Source organism: Lepisma saccharinum, chromosome 1 (assembly GCF_977018435.1).
Source record: "Lepisma saccharinum chromosome 1, izLepSacc3.1, whole genome shotgun sequence".
Lineage (NCBI taxonomy): Eukaryota > Metazoa > Arthropoda > Insecta > Zygentoma > Lepismatidae > Lepisma > Lepisma saccharinum.
The window spans coordinates 53,952,686-53,971,744 of NC_139229.1; the positions used below are offsets into that span (position 1 = coordinate 53,952,686).

At 38.6% G+C, this 19,059-nt stretch overlaps 1 protein-coding gene across 3 annotated transcripts in view; it reads left to right on the forward strand.

Annotated features, from left to right (window-relative positions):
* Window positions 1–19,059, forward strand: part of LOC145995247 (protein Wnt-5b-like) — a 966,808-nt gene that overhangs the window by 935,417 nt on the left and 12,332 nt on the right. For all 3 annotated transcript variants that reach the window (XM_083131817.1, XM_083131826.1, XM_083131834.1), the window contains one exon: window positions 13,784–13,951. In XM_083131817.1, the coding sequence (XP_082987943.1) occupies window positions 13,784–13,951 (168 nt within the window). The remainder of the gene's footprint in view (window positions 1–13,783; window positions 13,952–19,059) is intronic.

Genomic DNA, 19,059 nt, shown 5'->3' on the forward strand with positions numbered 1-19,059 from the left:
ATTTTTCACGGTTTCCGAACGCGATTGCTATTGTAGAAGTATTTTCTCTCAAACGAGCAAGAAAGGAAATTCGACCAATGTTCTCCCGTGTTTGAGAAACAATTAACTGTACCCTGTCCCATCATCTCTGGAGAAAAGCCGCGCATAGCGGAAGAGAAGTGGAGAGAGGGGATCGAGTGGACAGAGCGAATCAGTGCACGCTGCTGGGCAGGCTGGTAACTGCAGTGGCTTTCCTCCCTCCACGCAATCCCATTCCTCTCACGTCTTCATCGCTGCTCAGATACTTGTTTTCGTTCACCTGCTCCAGAGATAAGTGGGACAGAGTGTAGTTCGCATACATGTAGCAAGTAAAGAAACTTATCCCAGAATGAAAATTCCACATAGTTTTAAAACGTTTGTTTAAGCAATGATTAACTGGAAACGGATCACACATAATTCCCTTGGCAAAATCTAGTGGTCGAAAATTAATTTCAAGACATTTCATATCTATTCACCATATTCCAAGTTATAAGGAACTATTTCGTAGATTTTCATGAAACCGTTATAAAATTACAAATAAAATATATTCACAAGCTTAGATATACTAATACGAAGAAAGAAATTCAGAGTTAAATTTCAAATGCATATGTATAAAGTAATTCTAGAAGTACGGAGCTATATCTGAGTATTTAACTTCTTTTTTGCAGATAACGTTTACAATATTGAGGCGAAAGAATAATTAGGAACAGTAGCTCCAAGAAAACAAAGGGCGTAGTGTATTGGTTAGAGTTTTGAAAGCATTGCGGTCCCACGTTCGATCCTCCATACTAGATGTTCCTTAAAAAAGAATCCCTTCCATTAAACAAGAGCATGGTAACATTATTTGTAATAGCAGTATATAGTGACTACATTGGTCTGCATATGGAATTTATAAAAAAAATAAAGAAATAAATGAATTGACACACGTTCAACGGGATATTTTTATATATAAGATCATGAATTATGATACTCTAACGATAATTGTGTACTGCTTCAAAGACATTAACAAATATTAATGAAATAACTATTTATATGTGTGGAAATTCAGGACATGCTAATTTTACCCCTTTTCCCACTTGAGTTCAGTGCAAGGATGCAAGGATGTGTAAAAATTTCAATTTTGCTTTTGTATAAATGAATCTGTTTCTTGCGCAAAAGTCTTCAAGCTGCAATATTGGGTGGTTTTAGTTTTATAATCATTGATGCAAGGCTACCAGACGTCCGATTCACCGATTTAGTCAGGACAGTGCGTTACTTTCAATCCCTGTCCCGACTTTTTCGAACTGCAATCGTGATGCGAAAATGTCTCTTTATTATTGTCTTTTTTTGTTAACTCACAATTAGACATGTTCTATAATGTATGAATAATTCTAAGTACGCAACATAGAATTATCATGACTTTTTAATGGCGCTCGCACTATTTGAACTATTTTGTAATATCTGTCTGTCTCTCTCTCTCTCTCTCTGGTCGACGTCAATGACAGAAATGCAAGCAATATTCTTATTTATTTTTAACCCAATTAAAGGAAAGTGTAAGCATTTAAAAGAAATAAGAAAGACCATCATGTTGCTCTTCCTTAGAAATTGTTGTTCTTTGAGGAAGAAAAATTAGAAGGATTTAGTCCAGCACCTTAACACAGTGTCCCACGAGTCTCCCTTGACTAACACTGTCAAATGTGAAGTGATTTTATGAATAAAATTTTCCGCCTGTTTACTGTTTACGTATAACGTTGCACAGATTTGGTAGTTCGCACACGGTGTAATTATTTCGTGTTATCTTACGCAACAGCAAATACATTTGATAAGACTGTTCTGGACACAAGACTTGCATCAGTAAACAAGCATTTTGTCTGTTACAGTATCACAGGAAAAGAACATCGTCCTGTAATGTTCAAGCCTCTAGATATTTTCCATTAGTACGTAATGTCTAATCACAATAATAAGTTAGAAGAAATAACTCGCATTTTCACAACAACCAATATTCTCGTTTTTAATCACTTCGAAAATTATTTCTCGAAGATATCGGTTATACTACAAGAAAGCAAATCAAAATTAAAGTAAAAGTTCAACTACACGTATACCAAACGACATTTACAATATTGGAGGGACAGAATACTTAAAAAAAAAATGTTGTTTCATTCGAAGGTAAATGCGTGGTGTAGTGGTTCTTCTACCTGGTTTAAGGAGCTGAAGCTTGTAGGGTAGTGGCTACCGTTCAGGATTGTTAATCTGATGGTCGTAGGTTCAAACCCTTCCGGTGGCAGAAAATTTTCGTAAGTTTTAGACATATCCCATTGTGTTCATTGTCCACGCCGTGTGAAACGGAATGATTCAGTTTGGAATTAACGGTGGGGGGAGGGGAAATATTGAATTACAAAATCTCCATTTCAAAGAACCGAGAAGTGGAGAAAAATTGAATAATTCTTTTAAAAATTACGTTCATTTTTTTAGTGGTGTAATCGCAGGTAAAATCAAAGATCTTACATGGAAGATTTTAATTTGCTCTGAACTCAGCCAAAAGGCATTTCGCACCGATCTAATATATTCTCCAATATATTTCAAAATGTTATTGAATGTTTCATGTCGATAATTTGACCAATGCATCCATTCTTGACGCTCAGACGATATTTTCTGCAACTACCTCTTCTCTCCAGTTCCTTCTCCGTCTTCTCTCCCCTCTTTCCGTTCTGCTTTTATCTCATATCGCCTTCCCTACTTTTCTCGCATCTTATCTCCATCCCACTCTTCTCCACTCCTCTTATCTCCTTTCCTGTCTTAGATTTCCGACTCCACTGCACTATTCTCTCTTTGTTCGTTCTTCTCTTTTTCTCTCCTTTACTCTACTCCCCACTTCCCTCTTCTCGTCTCCTCCTATCCTCTCCTCTCGTTTTCCTCCTCTTTTCTCTTCTTTGTTCTTTTTTCCTCATCTCCCCTCGAATCTTTTTCCATTCTCCTCACTACATCTCCTCTCCTCGTTTATCCTATCTCTCATCTCTCCTCTACTTTTCCTCTTCTCCTTTCTCTTTCTCTTTCTCCTCTCCTTTGTAACCTTTCGTTTCCTCTCACCTCTTTTCCTTACTGTAGACTCATCACCGATGAAATACTAGAAAACCTATTTTTTTCCTTCAGAAAGAATTTTGTCATTTGCGATATAATAGTGATATTTTTAATAATTTTATAGAATAATACTTGTTTATATTTCTTTCGCGTATTTTATAAATATCTATTGTGTATGTGGCAACCCTGAAATTGAGCCTAACTCTGCACGCAACCCACCAACGGCTTGTGTAAATTGGGTTGCCTAGTTTAAAATGTCGTTGTCCTAAAACTTTTGAGAGACACTGTACAACAGTACTCTCGAATTTCTCCCATATCACCACCCTCGGTTCCTTCGAGAAAACCAAACTCCCGTGAGGAAACGAGGCTGATGTGACCGCGCAGTGGAGCATGCTATAGATAGTCCTATGCGTCTCGAGAATGTTCATTGAAAAATACAGATGTTACAACTAAAACCAGCATGTTTCGAAGAAACCAGATGAAGTTATATATTAACGTGAGTTTTATTGCACGTATTGAAACCAAATTGAAAAATATAATAAGGTTAACAAAATCTTTTGGAACCATTCTATCGTTCCATTAATTCATCTAAGTTAAATTAAAGACACATACCAAATACCAATTAGACTTAACGAACTCTACCTTACATGAATAACGCTAGTGTACGTGCAGTGTATCAGATCGGCGTGCTACCCAGAACTCGAGTGCTTCAGCCTTCCTGGTAGCTCTTGAACACTCGAGCTCGTCTTGTGCAGCACCAATCAGATCACGCCTGACGTCATCTCTACTTCTTATATTTAACCCTAGAGTTCGTTAGTGTACACAACATCTTGAAAGACCCGTTTACATAACAAAGTGGTCTTACCCATACCCGATAGAGTAGAGTAGGTCCTGTAATGTACCGAATGCTATTTTTACTTTTGACTGATTTTTGTGAAAAGCGAAAAGAGCAAAGAAATGAGAACGAAACTTTTATACTTCCCGTGCAACAATGAGAGAGACCATTTTTCCTCAATAATGTTTGCATGGCTATCAATTGTCGGCGGGATAAAAGAAGTGGGGTATTATTGTTCTGTACTAAGAAAAGACGGCACCTTTCTTCCTCCGTAATTTCCATATCCTGCCATCGACAATGTGAACTATCCGTTGTGCTAAACCTACGAAGAAAAAATTATGAAATAACCGATTATGTGCGAGAGAATTACGAAATTATACAGAAATATGTCTTATTACAACAAAATTGAAGAAATATGTTGTAAAAACGCGAAATTGGTTAAATATGTCAAAATATGCTTTGTCAAGTTTGTCTATTTCGGCTGATTTCATCAGATATGTAAAGATCTCACCCCAATATTAGATCCGAAGCCAAATGAAAAACATGTTATAACATAAAGTCCCGGACCCTACTTATATGCAAGTAGGATGAAAATCCTGATATTGATTTTGTGATCGTGTAAATTAAAATTCAGGGACTGCCATCGCTATACGTCTGTGTAGTTTATATCACTCCATGCTGAATAGTAATTCGTACGATTTATTCTATACTTTTATTGAAAGGCATTGTGGACACGCGAATAGCATTCTCCTTATAGGTGATTTTAACATTCCATGCATAACAAACAATAATTACAATCTTATTGAGTCAACTCCCGTTTGTCGCGACCTGTATATTTTTTCTTAAAGCTTTCCAATGATGTAAATGGAATTGTTGACATGTTTTATGATCTAATATACGAATGTCTTGATGAATGCGTCCCTTTAAGACACATTTAGGCGCCAAATTATCCTAGCTGGTTTACGACTATTATAATTAAGAAAATTAAATCAAAGGCGTACCACCACAAAAAGTGGAAACAAGTGTAGGCGACCCAACTTATCATGCTATTAAATTTAGAGAAATCAGATCACTAGTAAAAAAGAAATATCAGCGGCATATGATAAGTATGTTTTAAATGTTGAAAATAATATGCAGGATGACCCTTTTCTCTTTTGGACGTATATAAATAGTAAAAGAAGCGTCAAACCAAAACACCCTGTTTCTGAGGATGGTGAGCCCCTACCAAACGTAAAAGCGGTTGCAGAAGAATTTGCGAAACACTTTCAGTCTGTGTACACAGGCAAAGGGTCCACATATAATCTCGAAATTATGACAGAGCATTCGCAAAGCAGAGTGCTAGATGTACTGATTATTCAAGAAATCAATATAAATGAAATCGAAAATGCTATGAAAAAGTTAAAACCAAAGAAATCCGCTGGACCTGATAAAATCCCACCATGCATTTTCAAAGGTTGCGCTTATGTTTTAAAGGTTCCTCTGTCTATCATCTTCAACTCTGTCCTATCATCTATGCAGTTTAGATGGAAAGTCACTGCTATATGTCCAATTCAAAAGTCGGGTGATAACAATACGATATAAAACTACCGTCCTAGTTCTATTTTATCCACTCCTGCGAAAATACTAGAACAAATACTATGCATGCATATTTCACACTAACCATGTGAAACATGCCATATCCGGATTTCAACATGGATTCCTACCTAACAGCTCGATTGAAACACATCTTGCAGAAAAATTCCATTATTCAAGTACAGTATTAGACAAAGGGGGCAAGTAGATGTGATATAAACCAATTTCTCCAAAGCTTTCGACACAGTAGACCATGACATACTACTGAGTAAACTAGGTACTTTTAATTTTTCAAACCCCCTAAGAAAACTCATGGCGTCGTACCTAATGAACAGGCAACAATATGTCACCTACAAAGGCTCCTCATCTGATGAATTTTTGGTGAGCTCGGGTGTCCCTCAGGGATCCAATATAGGGCCTCTTCCATTTTTGTTATTAATCAATGATTTACCCGAACATCTGATTGATTCTCGCAAACTCTTGTTTGCAGACGATTTAAAGTTCTATAAAAGAATAACAAGTGCCGACGATTGTGCCTCCTTACAACGCGACATAAATAGGTTGAGTGCGTGGTATTCATATAACAAACTTGCCCTAAATGTTAAAAAATGTTTCTCTGTTACATACACTAAGCAAATAACATCTATAGATTATCAGTATAAAATAAATAATGTTAACCTCAAAAAAGCGGAAAAGGCAAGAGATCTAGGAATACTTTTTGATTCTAAATTAACGTTCGCCTATCATCTGGACAAAGTAATAAGCGAAGCCTACAAGCTTGTTGGTTTTATTATTCGCACGGGCAGGGGCTTCAGAAATATGCAAACACTAAAAATATTATATTATTCTCTAGTGCGTACAAAACTCGAATTTGGCTCTGTTATATGGAACACAGAAGTTCAAAAACATGCCGTAAATTTAGAACGTATACAGTCAAAATTATTGCGATACATGACATTCAAACTGGAAGGCGAATACCCCAGGTTCGAATCATATACTAACCTAATAGAGCAATTTCATATGGACAGACTTGACCACAGAAGGACGGCCAGAGATCTTATGCTACTTTGGACAATCTTTAACTCCAAACTTCGATCTCCTCTGTGGCTTTCACAATTCAAAATACGTATTCCGAACATTAAAACAAGACTCAAGCATGGAACCTTCTATGTGAGGTGTCCTTCACATATAATGAGAAGGACACCTATTTCGAGAATGAGTACGGTATACAATAAAGGTAAAAGGTAAAGTGTTCCCCTGTGCATAGCACCACGCCATGAAGGCGTATAGGGGGTGTGGGGGTAACGCCCCACACTTTCTTGATCCGGTCGTGAGTGGGGGTGATGTGATCAGCATCACGCCCCTGACCGCCTTTACCTCCCAGGGTTTCCCCCAGGTACCCATGTTATTCGACGCTGGGTAGGCGCCGGGGCCGCTTCCACCGTTAGAAAAGTTCCCGGATTTGAACCGGCCGGTGATCGAACCCGGGAGTACGGTATACAATGCTATAGAGAAAGAAAATAAAAGTATATATTTTTCCACAATGTCATATTCCCAATTCAAGAAAACAGTTATGAATACATTAGCTAGAAAAACAGAAGATATTGTTTCGTGATTCTAATGGAGTAAGATCACTATTAAAATTATGTAGCACTTTTCTCACTTTTAATCTCAACTTTACTATCGCCTATTCTTGTGATGGATGGAAATATGTTATGAAACTCTACAGTATTGTTATTCTATGTATTGTATAAGCAATTGTACTATTATAATATGGACTCTGTAAATTGGTGTAAATCTGTTGAGTTCAATAATAAATAAATAAATAAATAAGGTGAATCTTAATATCAGTGCGGAACTGTCCTCTTTACGCGAGAGAAACATTGGTTTTCATTGATTGATTACATTTATTTATTTCACGTCGCTTTTCTGCTAATTTTGATTAATCGTGATGATGAGAATGGGTGACGATATGATGAAATTGATGAAGGTATACTCACAAAGTACACAAATGCTATTCGAATCCAGTCTCAGTGCGCTGTGCTAACCACTCCGCCACGGAGAGCGGTACCGTGGTTTTGAGAAAGAAAGTTTTCGAAAAGTGGATTTTGGATATGTGTGTTGAAATGAATAGCAACGAGGGAAATTCAAGAGAAATAACATTTTGGAAGATAGAATGTATAACGTGCTTCTTATTTGAAACTTTGACCCCGTGACTTATAACAAAGAAGCCAAAAGAGAAGATGTATCGAAGTGCTGTATAATTGGAGAAACAAATGATGGTTGTAATACCAACCGCCATAGGCCACTCGATCAGTAAAGGATGGACTAGTTCTAAATAGCAAACATAACAAATGTTCCTTTTCACGAAATTGATAACATATAACATGTACAAGGTACAAGTTATGCAAACAAAATTATGAATCTCAGACGATCTACTAGTTAACCATTATTTCTTGTTTTTCCAATTAAAGCAAGACAAGTTTTTATTAAATAATTATGGCTACTTCAAGTGAGTGAGTTTTTCTTGTCCCTTTTGTGCCAATTAAAGGCGCGGTTCCAAAATTATTTTGATTACGAATTTAATTTAGAAACTGAAATACTTTTTCGCAAATGGATACTTACGTGCTGATTGGAAAACTGGAAGATAGGCTTTTCCTAAATCTTTTCGGAGGAAACAGCTTTCACGTCCTAGAGGTAACAAGTGTCCCTTTTTCCGCTGCAACCAGACCATGTTGCTGCACTCTTCGACGTGCGTGGGGTCCTCCGTTGAGGAGATAACAGCTGTAAAGTCAAGAAGGTCAAATTGAAACGTTGTTTTACTGCTTTTGGACCTAGTTACTGCGCGCAGGAACCAGACTCATCTACGCCACACAAGAATTCCTCAGGGGGACAGGAAATACCTGTTCCTTACTTGGTTCACAGACCAGGATAATGAAGTATATATGAGTCATTTCTGTATCAGTCAATCAGTAAGGTAATTGGGTTACGTTCGTGCATGTATTCATAATAATATTAATAATAATTGCAACATTAGGTCCTAAAAATACAATCTGAAACATAAAAAAATATTTTTAGGGTTGTAACGGGTGACCATTTCAAAATACACCCACATATCAATCTCCCATCCACGTATAGTACACCCTGTGCCCTGCATTTTGCAGGATAGCGAGGGTCTGGCGTCCGGACTCACTGCCAGTATAATCCTCTGTACGGTTCATGTTGTGTCGTCCCTATATGTTTGTGATGCTCCCTCCATTTCATCTTATCATCATTCATCCTCATAACAAAAAGTGGCAGAAAAGTGGATTAAATCAACTAAATTAACCAATCAATCAATCAAAAATTTCATTTTAAAATTTGTTTGCATAATTACAGTGGCGGAGGCCTTTTCTTTCACAGCCATTTTTACATTGTGAAAAAGGTAGTTTCTTTCCAAGTAGTTCGAGTTCGTTTTGAAGTCCACTTTAAGCACATAGAAAGGGTAATCGGGACTGGACCTACAGTTTAAAGTGGAATCCGAACCACTATGTGTCTCCACCAGGTATTGAACCCGTAGCCCCTTGATTACAAGGAGACAATACGCCATCGGGGAGGCAACCATTACAAGAAGTAATTATAAAATGTAAATATTGGTGGGGCCCAAGAATAGTCGTAAATATAATATTGTAGTTACACAAGCACCCACACATATACGTAATATACAAGTTTGAAACATTGAAATACAAAACAACAAAAAATATGCATAAGTACTAATGTTATGAGCACACATTTAAGCACACAACTCTTGGCTATGTAACTTAGGAAAAAGTATTATAAGTTTACATCTAATGGAACTAAGGTTTTAAACTTTTTGACATTTCGTGTAGCTCCTATGCATATTCAAACAACATACAAAGAAACCTATGATGTTTCACACAGGAAAACCTGGACTGGAAAGCATCAATTTTTTTTTATTTTTCAGTACTAGTGAGATATTAGAACAATAGATTTAGTAACTAAAGAATTCACTTTAATTGCGTTGTTATCAGTGGTTCAGGTAGCATGTAAAACTGTATAATGTGCATAAAGTGGAATCATAATAATAATAATATAATACATGATGGTGCACTAATCATGGGCGGCTTAAGGGCCGGACGCCGTTATCGTGGGGGAGGGGGCAAACAGTGGCGTACCACTTGGTTAGCGCCAAAACCTTATTTCTGAATACATAACCGTGGCTATTTGTTTGAATTTATTTTTAAGTTCACTTTATGCAAAGAAAAGCTAATCGGGTAAGATCTACAGTTAAAGTGGATTCCGAACCACTGGATTCGTAGCTGTAGGTGTGTTTCACCTACGTCACAAACTTGAATTGTGGCTTCGAAAAGCCATGATAGAGGCCATATCTTGTAAGCATACGGAATTCAAGCGAGCGGGCGGGAGATACTAACGGCATTCGTGATTTAAAACAAACGTTCAATTGGTGCATATGTAACGAACGCTATGTGGTTGATATTTCCTTGCAAATGACAAATAAAATTGGTCGCAAACATGGCCGCTGTGCGCATCCTGGCGTCACATGAAACCCACCCATTTGATTTTAACAAAAAGTTGGATTTATTTTTGACAATACATTATTGAAGCTACTGCTGCATAACATAATAAGTATTGCAAAATCATGTAACAATTTAAGCCAAGAGATTGCTGTTCTTTTGATGCCATTATGTAGGTATTAAATAATCACATACCCACAATGAACATGTTCTTTAACAGTAACACTAAAGTGTTTAAAAAATAAGGCTATTATTTTTTGTCATTAACATCGTAAATATACAAAATGGTAATGTTCTTTTTTTATTGGAGGAAGGTGGAAAAGTAGGAGGACTAAGGTAGAAAGAGGGGAAGGGGGTGGGTAGAGTGGAAAGTAGTGGGACCCCAAATATCCACCTCGCCCGGGTGAAAATTTTACCTGAAGTCGCTCCTGGTACTATTATTGAGATGCTACTTAGTTTAAAAATATATGCTGGTACATATGCATTAATTTTGCACCCATCTCGACGATTGGTATGAAACATTTTTTTTCTTTCAAAATTAAGTATTAAAATAATTGGATGCTATCTGGAACACTAACTAACTTAGGAAAGTATTCTAAATATACATCGAATGGCACTAAAATTTTCAACTTTTTTTTACCAGTGTTGCATATCGTTTATTATAACACAAGTGTAATACCAAAAAACGATGGCTAGAAGTGTCCCAAACCCAAAATGATCTTACTTATCATATTTACACTGTTACTAATCTTACATGGATCAGCATGAAAGTAATAAATACGGCTAATTAAATTTTGGAATAATGAAAAGATGCAAGCAACACGATTTACTTGAATCAATTGCAACATTGGGGAGATTGTGTACAGATAATAATTATTGTAATTTTTCTTAGCTTACAATTTCGCGTCCTATTACATTTGGGCCATCTAGTGAGTGATTCACGGAGCAAATGTAATAAATTATTTTGATGGGCAAAAAATTATCGTTATATTTATTCTTTTTACTTTAAAAAACAATATGAGTTTTATTGAAACTAGCTCTACTCTTCGTTATAATAATCCCAATCTTCCAAAAGGAGATGATGTTCCGTGTACCTGAGTCTACACTTCGAGAGTAAAACATGTGGCCAGAAATTTGATTGATTGATTGATTGATTGATTTGTTGTTTTAAGTCCACTTTATGCACAGGAAGGCTAATCGGGACTGTACCTAAAGTTTAAAGTGGGATCCAAACCACTGTGCCATGTGCCTCCACCGGGTATGGCCAAAATGAAAGGAAATTGGGAGAGAATAATAATTTCCGAGGAAGCTACCAAAATATTATACAAGATCAATATTTGGACTGACTGGACTTGGTTGTCATTCTTGAACCTCGATCCACTTAGTGCATCTTTCAGTGGACCAAAGGTGTGGAAATCGGAAGGTGCGAGATCGGGCGAATATGGAGGGTGGGGTAAGCACTCAAACTATAGGTCCTCGATGGTAGACAATGTGACATTGGCAGTGTGTGGTCTCGCATTGTCAAGGAGCAAAAGCACACCAGTTGACACCAGACCACGTCGTCTCTGCAGAATGGCTGGGTTCAGTTTCTCGCGCAAAGTGTGCTGTAGGTCGTACTGTTTACATTATGACTTCTGGGCATGTAATGTTCAAGAACTGACCCCTTGTGTTCCCAAGACAAAGTTAACATGACCTTTCCGGCAAATCCTCCACTTGAACAATGTTGCTTTCCGTGACTGCAGTGATAGAGCGACCTGGACGCGGAGAATCTTCAACACTGGTTATTCTATGCCCTGTTTGAACTTCTCAGCCCACTCGTATACTTGTGATAGACTCATACAGTTGTCACGGTACTGAACTGTCATGCGGCGATGAATTTCTATCGGTTTCACGCCTTCACTCAACAAAAATCTCACGACACTTCGCTGCCCCAGCTTGGAGCACTCCTGTAAGGGTGCCGCCATCTTGCGTAACTGTTTCCCAGCGTCCCGTGCGCGAGGCAACCCCACCTATGAATAGCTTAGAGATGCCTTCACAAAATAACAAACATAAAACAATCACGGTCGCACCATAAATTAGTGGTGCCCAACCTAGCCGGGTGCGCCAGGGAAATTACAGCTGCATTGGGACGAGGATGTATCAAAAAGTTTCGAGACTAGTTCTGTAACACGCCAAGAGATGGCAGCGGAAGGCTGCACGCACAGGCACAGGGAGCACCAACCTTCATAAGTCAGTGTGCCAAGAGACATCGTCCTGTGTACATCGTGAGCTGTGCAGCTGGTGAGCGAACGTGAAATTCTGTGTAAAACTGGGCAAATCCGCCACAGAGACGCTTGACATGATTCGGCAAGTGTACAGCGATGCTGCAATGAGTCGTGCGAGGTGTTTTGAGTGGCACGCGCGCTTCAAGAGTGGAAGAACATCACCGGAAGACGACGAGAGATCAGGACGAGCACAACACCCAAAAATGTCGAAACCATTCGGCAACTTGTGCATGAGGATCATCGGAGAACAATCCACAACATTGCTGCCATTGTCGGTGTGTCATACGGAACAGTGCAGGCAATCCTCACGTGTGATTTCAACATGCGCCGTGTTGCTGCCAAGTTCGTCCCCAGGCTGCAGACCCACCCAGGAGCAGAAGGAACACTGTGTCCAAGTCTGCCAAGAACTCCGTCAGCGTGCCGTCTTCCAGTGATGTTCTTCCACTCTTGAAGCACGCCTGTCTCTTTGGCGGATTTGCCCAGTTTCACACAGAATTTCACGTTCTGTTCTAACTTGCTGTCCATGATGAAATCGCAGACGTGGTAACGCACGTGGCCAGAAGAGCACCAGCTGCACAGCTCACACAGGACGATGTCCCTTGGCACACTGACTTATGAAGGTTGGTGCTCCCTGTGCCTGTGCGTGCAGCCTTCCGCTGCCATCTGTTGGCGTGTTACAGAACTAATCTCGAAATTTTCTGATACGTCCTCGTATATATTGAGAATGCTTGTAATGTTTTGTTAACAGGTATTGCAAGGAGAAACCGCCAATCGGTTACGCAATTGATCAATATCAGTTATGAAAATTAGCATTAATAATAACGTGCCAATGGCTCTCAACACAAATCTTCAAATGAAAATTTGAATTAGAATATTTTATGTAACTCTGTAACAATTTAACATTGTTCTTTGAAGAATATAACGGCAATTTTTTTCCCTGCAAAGTACACTTTGGTAAAGGCGTTCGTCCAGACTAACAACGCTCTGCCGCCTGCACTTGAAGCCAGAAAGGTGTTGTTTTTCTGTGAGCTGAGTACCCCTTTACAACTTCAACTATGGAGCAAGGACGTGCATAACCCTAGAGAAGGAGATAAAGCGAGTGGGCGGAGCAAAGCAGCGCACTCTGCTGCAAACTACTGGTAGCTGCAGCAGCGTTTTCCTCTCGATGCACTCACTTTCCCCCTCACACGTCCATTGGTCGAGCCTTCTCGAGTCACTACTTACGCAGAGAAGACTTCGTTTCGTCCGCTTGCTCCAGAGATTCCCGGGACAGAGTGTAGATATCGAGATTTGTCCTCAGTTACTTTTGTTATTTCAGTCTGGAGTTTCCCCACGTGACGTTACAGGTGCAAACGCATCCAGGATGATAAATGTATATGATCAGTCGTCGTTCTTTACTCCACCATCTCTCTTTTTGTAATGCCTCTAATTGTGTAGGATACATTTTAAATACGATGTGATATGTGGTACTGTACACTTACCTAAGTATTGTTTCCTCTCAGGTGACTACATCAAGGACAAATACGACGGAGCGACGGAAGTGAAGGTGAACAGAAGAGGGCGCCTGCAAATAAAGAACCCGCGGTTTAATTTACCAACGGCCAATGACCTTGTCTACATGGAGGAGTCGCCGAACTACTGTGTCCGCAACGAAACTATAGGTTCTTTAGGTGAGTTCCCTTCCATTATCTGTTGTGAACTGTGTTTTCCATTGCTTGCTGTCCCCAGAAACCCTGATCGGCGACAAAGAATGCATGACACCCACCTCGTGTATATACATCTGCCATGAGCTTTTTTGAATAGAGCATGCCGCATTTCCTTGTGGAACGCCCTTCGCCATATGGTTGGCCGTTGTGCCACTATTTCCTTGTAAACATAATTTTGGCACCCTTTTCCACTTCAATAAATCCGAATGGATGCCGTTTTCGGCATTTCGTCACATAAACTTCTGTGTTTATTTTCACTTGTAGAATCACCTCATACGCGTTGGAAACTAACTTTAGAAACACCCTGCATAAAGGGATTTGCGAAATATTAACACTAAGGCACGCTATAGACGGAAGCATTTACTTTTAACATTTTTGTCAGCATAAATGCTTCCAAAAATCTAGCAGACAGTACTTTACACGGAAGCATTTCACATTTGTTTCAATTTAATTAAGCCCAGTTTATGCACAGATACGCTAATCGGGACTGGGCCTACAGTTTAAAGTGGGTTCCGAACCACTGTGCAAAGTGTCTCCACCGGGTATCGAACGAAAAATTTCACGTAACATTCCGGTTAGCATTTGCGATTGCAATACGAAACGTGCAGAGAAGGTTAGATAATATGTACAGCGCGAGAGGCATACGAGTTACGCGTTTTCATTTTTTTAAAAAAAAAAACTAATAAATATAAAGATGTAATTTCAAAGACGAAATCGTTATTTAATTGATGTAATATCGTGCAAACAATCTGAAGCTGTACACTTTCTGTCTTTTTGTAATGCTAAGATCCATCTCACGTAGATATTGATATATTTCTGTCCCTGGGCCAGTGCCCGGTGTTTACAATTGAGACAAGTAATTTATTCTTCCATGCGGGAACTACATGCGCTATAAAGTATGAATTTAAGCAGTGCCATTGGTTTATGCCCCACACCTTTTTATAGGAAATGTTATTCCTCTCGGTTGAATAGTTATCGGCTTTTAAAAATTTGAAGTGATACATTGTTGTCATCTTACTCGGCCGCCATTACATCTGTACTCGTGACCTAGAGCTCGCTTCTCATTGGTTATGGTACGCGAAATGCTAAAGAAATTAGGACCGACTATTGATTGGTTTGGTGTTTGAAGTCCACATTATGCACAGTAAGACTAAGCTGGACTGGACCTAGAGTTTAAAGAGGGTTCCGAATCACTGAGCCATCGGTTAGGCCCAAAGAGCGACTATCATCGGAATATTTTACGGCATGAAAATGCTATGAGAATTCTTCGCTTTCACAGTAGAATTAGATCTTGTCAGAAATATTAAGATAAATGCCAAGGAAAATGCTTTCTTCTAAAGCGGGCCTTACATTCTGCCTCGGGAATCTGTGGAGCAGAGTCGTGCATAAGTGTAGAGAAGGGGAAAATCGAGTAAGCGGAGCAAAGCAGTGCGCGCTGCAGCCGCGTTTTCCCCTCCATGCACTCACTTCCCCTCTCACGCGTTCATTGTTAGAGCCATCTCAAGTCGTACTTGCGCAGAGGACTTGTTTGCGTTCGCTTGTTCCAGAGACTCCTAGGCAGTGATGAATCCAGGGGGGAATCCTCCGGAAATAGAAAGTCGCTCCCCCGAATTTCAAAAACCCGACAGACCATTCGAACAATTTCTAATTTAAACCTTCGACTTTCTCTGATTCGCCTTAATTGAACGTAGAACGTATTTTCCCTATTTTTTCGTAATTATAAGCATCAATTCACTCCTCTTTATAATTAGACATCAAAATCGTGAACGAATTTAAATTAGCTGCAGAGCTTGTGTAATATTATTTTCTAGTTTTGTAACGAATTTCAACTTCTTGCAGCTATTTTAAATGTTAGTGAGTCAAAAACGTGTTGGGAAATGGTGGTAATGAGGTGCTTCTGCAGTCTTATCAAAATTGACAATTTATTTCAATTGAATTGCATATCAGATGTAAGGGACAATTTAAAAACAGTAGTATTATAAGTTTTTTTCCCTAAGCAGGGTGGTATTTGTAGGGGTATTTGTGTCGCCCTCCCCCTTCTGCTTGATAAATTTTATCCATGGGGGATATGTTATATGGCATAAAAATCATTATTTCATGCTGTCCCTAGACAGTCAGTAGAATCCCCCCCCCCCACTGGAAATTTCTTAAATGCCACGCTGAGATACTTCCCCCAGTGACGTTTGAAATCTCCCTGGGTATCCCAATGAAAGTAGTGGTTGGATTTAACACTGCTCCTGGAACAGAGTCGACACTATCTGCTTTAATTGGACCTTCTTTAATTGGACCTCTCAACTCTTCATAGGTAATAAGTTCTGGTGTCTATCTTTACCTTATCTAACGTGCATTCAGGAAATAACATGTAAAGTTTATATTTAAAACTTAAGATCTTATTTGCTTCAATGATCTCACAAGTAAATAGTCACTCTTGTTTTTAGATATCCCGAACAGTCACATTTCCAACCTAAGTCTTCTAAAATACCTGTCCGGAATAACAGATATAGCATTTAGTTGTTACGAGGAACCGAGAACATTATAATACACTAGCATTGATTAACCAACATTCCGATTGTGAAAATAGCATCATTTCGCTTTCCCTAGCAACCAAAAACAACAATACGCGGAGCACTAATAATGTGAATATTATCGTCTAGATAGATCAGTGTTTCTCAACCGCCGGGCCGCGGACCGGTGCCGGACCCTGACATCAATTATATCGAGCCGCGAGAGGTTCGCGCAGAAATGTTAATTAACAAATATTTTGCAGTGCAAATATGCTTTAATTTGACACTTTCGGTGTTAACAATGCAACATGCTAGTGAAAATCAACAGCAAATTAATTTAGTGATGTTGTCTTTCTTTTACAAGATAAGCCCCAATATTTGTCCTATTTTGAAGTATACGACATCGTATGGTATCATTTTCACATTATTTTTACACAATCATAAATTTTAACAAGCAACAATAATTTTTCCAAGACTTACTTTAAATCCATTTTATAGACAGATTGGCTAATCCAGACTGATTGAACGAGTATATGCCTCTGCAATAAATCGAATCTGGAAGTCCACTACGCTATCTGATAGGCCCTATTATTTCTTGATGTTAATCTGTTGGAAGCATAAAGACAAGTGTTCAGTAAAAATCGTGTGTCTAAACATTTCTTCTAACTAAGGAGTGCTACCCGATCCTAGGGTAAGGCAACTCGGGTACTCACCCGAGGCCACGCGCTTCAGGGGGTCCAGATATTCATTCTTTGCGGCCTTTATAGGACCCAGGCGCCTCCAATTAAGCAACTAATCTATTTTTTATGACTTCATGGCTTGTTTTGACATAGTACGTTCAAATCCAAATAATCCAAAATTTGTAAAATTTTATTCTAAACAAATTTCTACCTACATAAAAATCGTGTTCAAATATTTCAATGAAAATAGTTAAAATGCACTATTCGTTTAATTGTAGAATGAAACCTCGAGGTGAAAATATTATTTTATGTGAAACAATGTAAATTCGCTACGGCATTAAAATTGAAAAGTAAACAAAATAGAATTATGATACAGAATGTTATTGGATATGATTAAGAATTGCTACTTTGATGGTAAAAACAATAGTTTGTTATTGAACACATCCAGTTTTGTAATTACGAGTAAAGAATGACTTCGCACACATCGAAAATTAAAAGGAACAATAGCTTAGAAACTTTTATTGCTCTTAGGTAATAATACGGAATATATACATTAATTGTTTATTAATTGTAGTAATGTTTTATTGTAATTTTTGTACACTTGTACTTCACACTAAGGAACACAAGGAAATATTCGATTTTTTGAGACATCTGAAATATGTTGGTTATAGGTCCCGTGTATATTGTAAGCACAATCCCTGCATCTACCTGGGCCACCCCTGGTGACAAAAGTGGCTTGTAATTATGGAGTCACGTATTCGATTGCCCTTGGTGTCGTACACTGCAGATCCAATCTCGATTAGCCTATTTGAGTATAAAGTGGACTTAAACAATTAAGGGGACCTGAAATCCAGGGATTTCACACTGATTTCAAGTTGTGTGCAGTCATGAACATTCTCATACTGGAGGATATCTCGTGTTGATACCTTCCTCAATTGTCTCTGGATCGTGCCACATCCTCTTCTATGCAACCATATAATTCCTTTGGCATTCGCGTGAGGAAACGCACTGCTCGGAAACTCAACAATTCAATTGTCTCCAACAAGCTGAGAAGTTCCATGTATGCTGCAAACCATTGTTGTAAGGCGACAAAGAAAAAGAGTTTGCTAGCCAGTTCTGTTCTTCTAACTTGTTCTAAGTGACGACTTCAAGTGTATAATCTTAGTTCTAAGTAGCGGCTTGGAGACATGCAATTGATTCATTGTTTGCTGAAGCTCATGGTATGATGCTGGTGTACCAGTGGGAACATTCTCTTGCTTGTTGACACTGCATTTGTTTGTAAGCAAAAGGTGGAGTGGGAGGATAATGACAACCATAAAACAATTCACTGACCTAATTCTTAATATCTTTGGTAGAAATACAGGGTGACCCAAAAAAGGTCATCGAAAGTATTTAGTAGTAAATATTCCGATTACTTTCTATTTGAACCACTCTATATAATAAAACCTTTACCATATCTAGGAGTTTCCGTAGATCAACCCTGCTGCATGGTAGCAGGTCCATAGCGAGGGATAGGCAGGGGGGGGGGGGTCTAATGCATGGCGCCATGCACAGAGGGCGCCATTCAAAGTGTATTTTCTTCTAAGTCAGAATATGCGACGGAAAACATACACTTAGAATATTCTCTTTCCCAAGGCAGTAGTAAGAGAACGTTTTTAAAGATGTTCTTGAAACACTAAGATATAACTGTAATGTTCTTAATTATTCTGAACTTTCTTATAATGAGAAATTCAAACTACGAAATCTTTAAATATAAACTATATTTTTTTTAATGAGTTTTCTTTGTTTCCTCATTTCAAAATTTGTAGGATGTAAAGAGCACAAGCCATGGCATAAGAAAATATCGAAGGACGCGCATAAAATGTAGGTGCTTGGTAATATGAGAGGG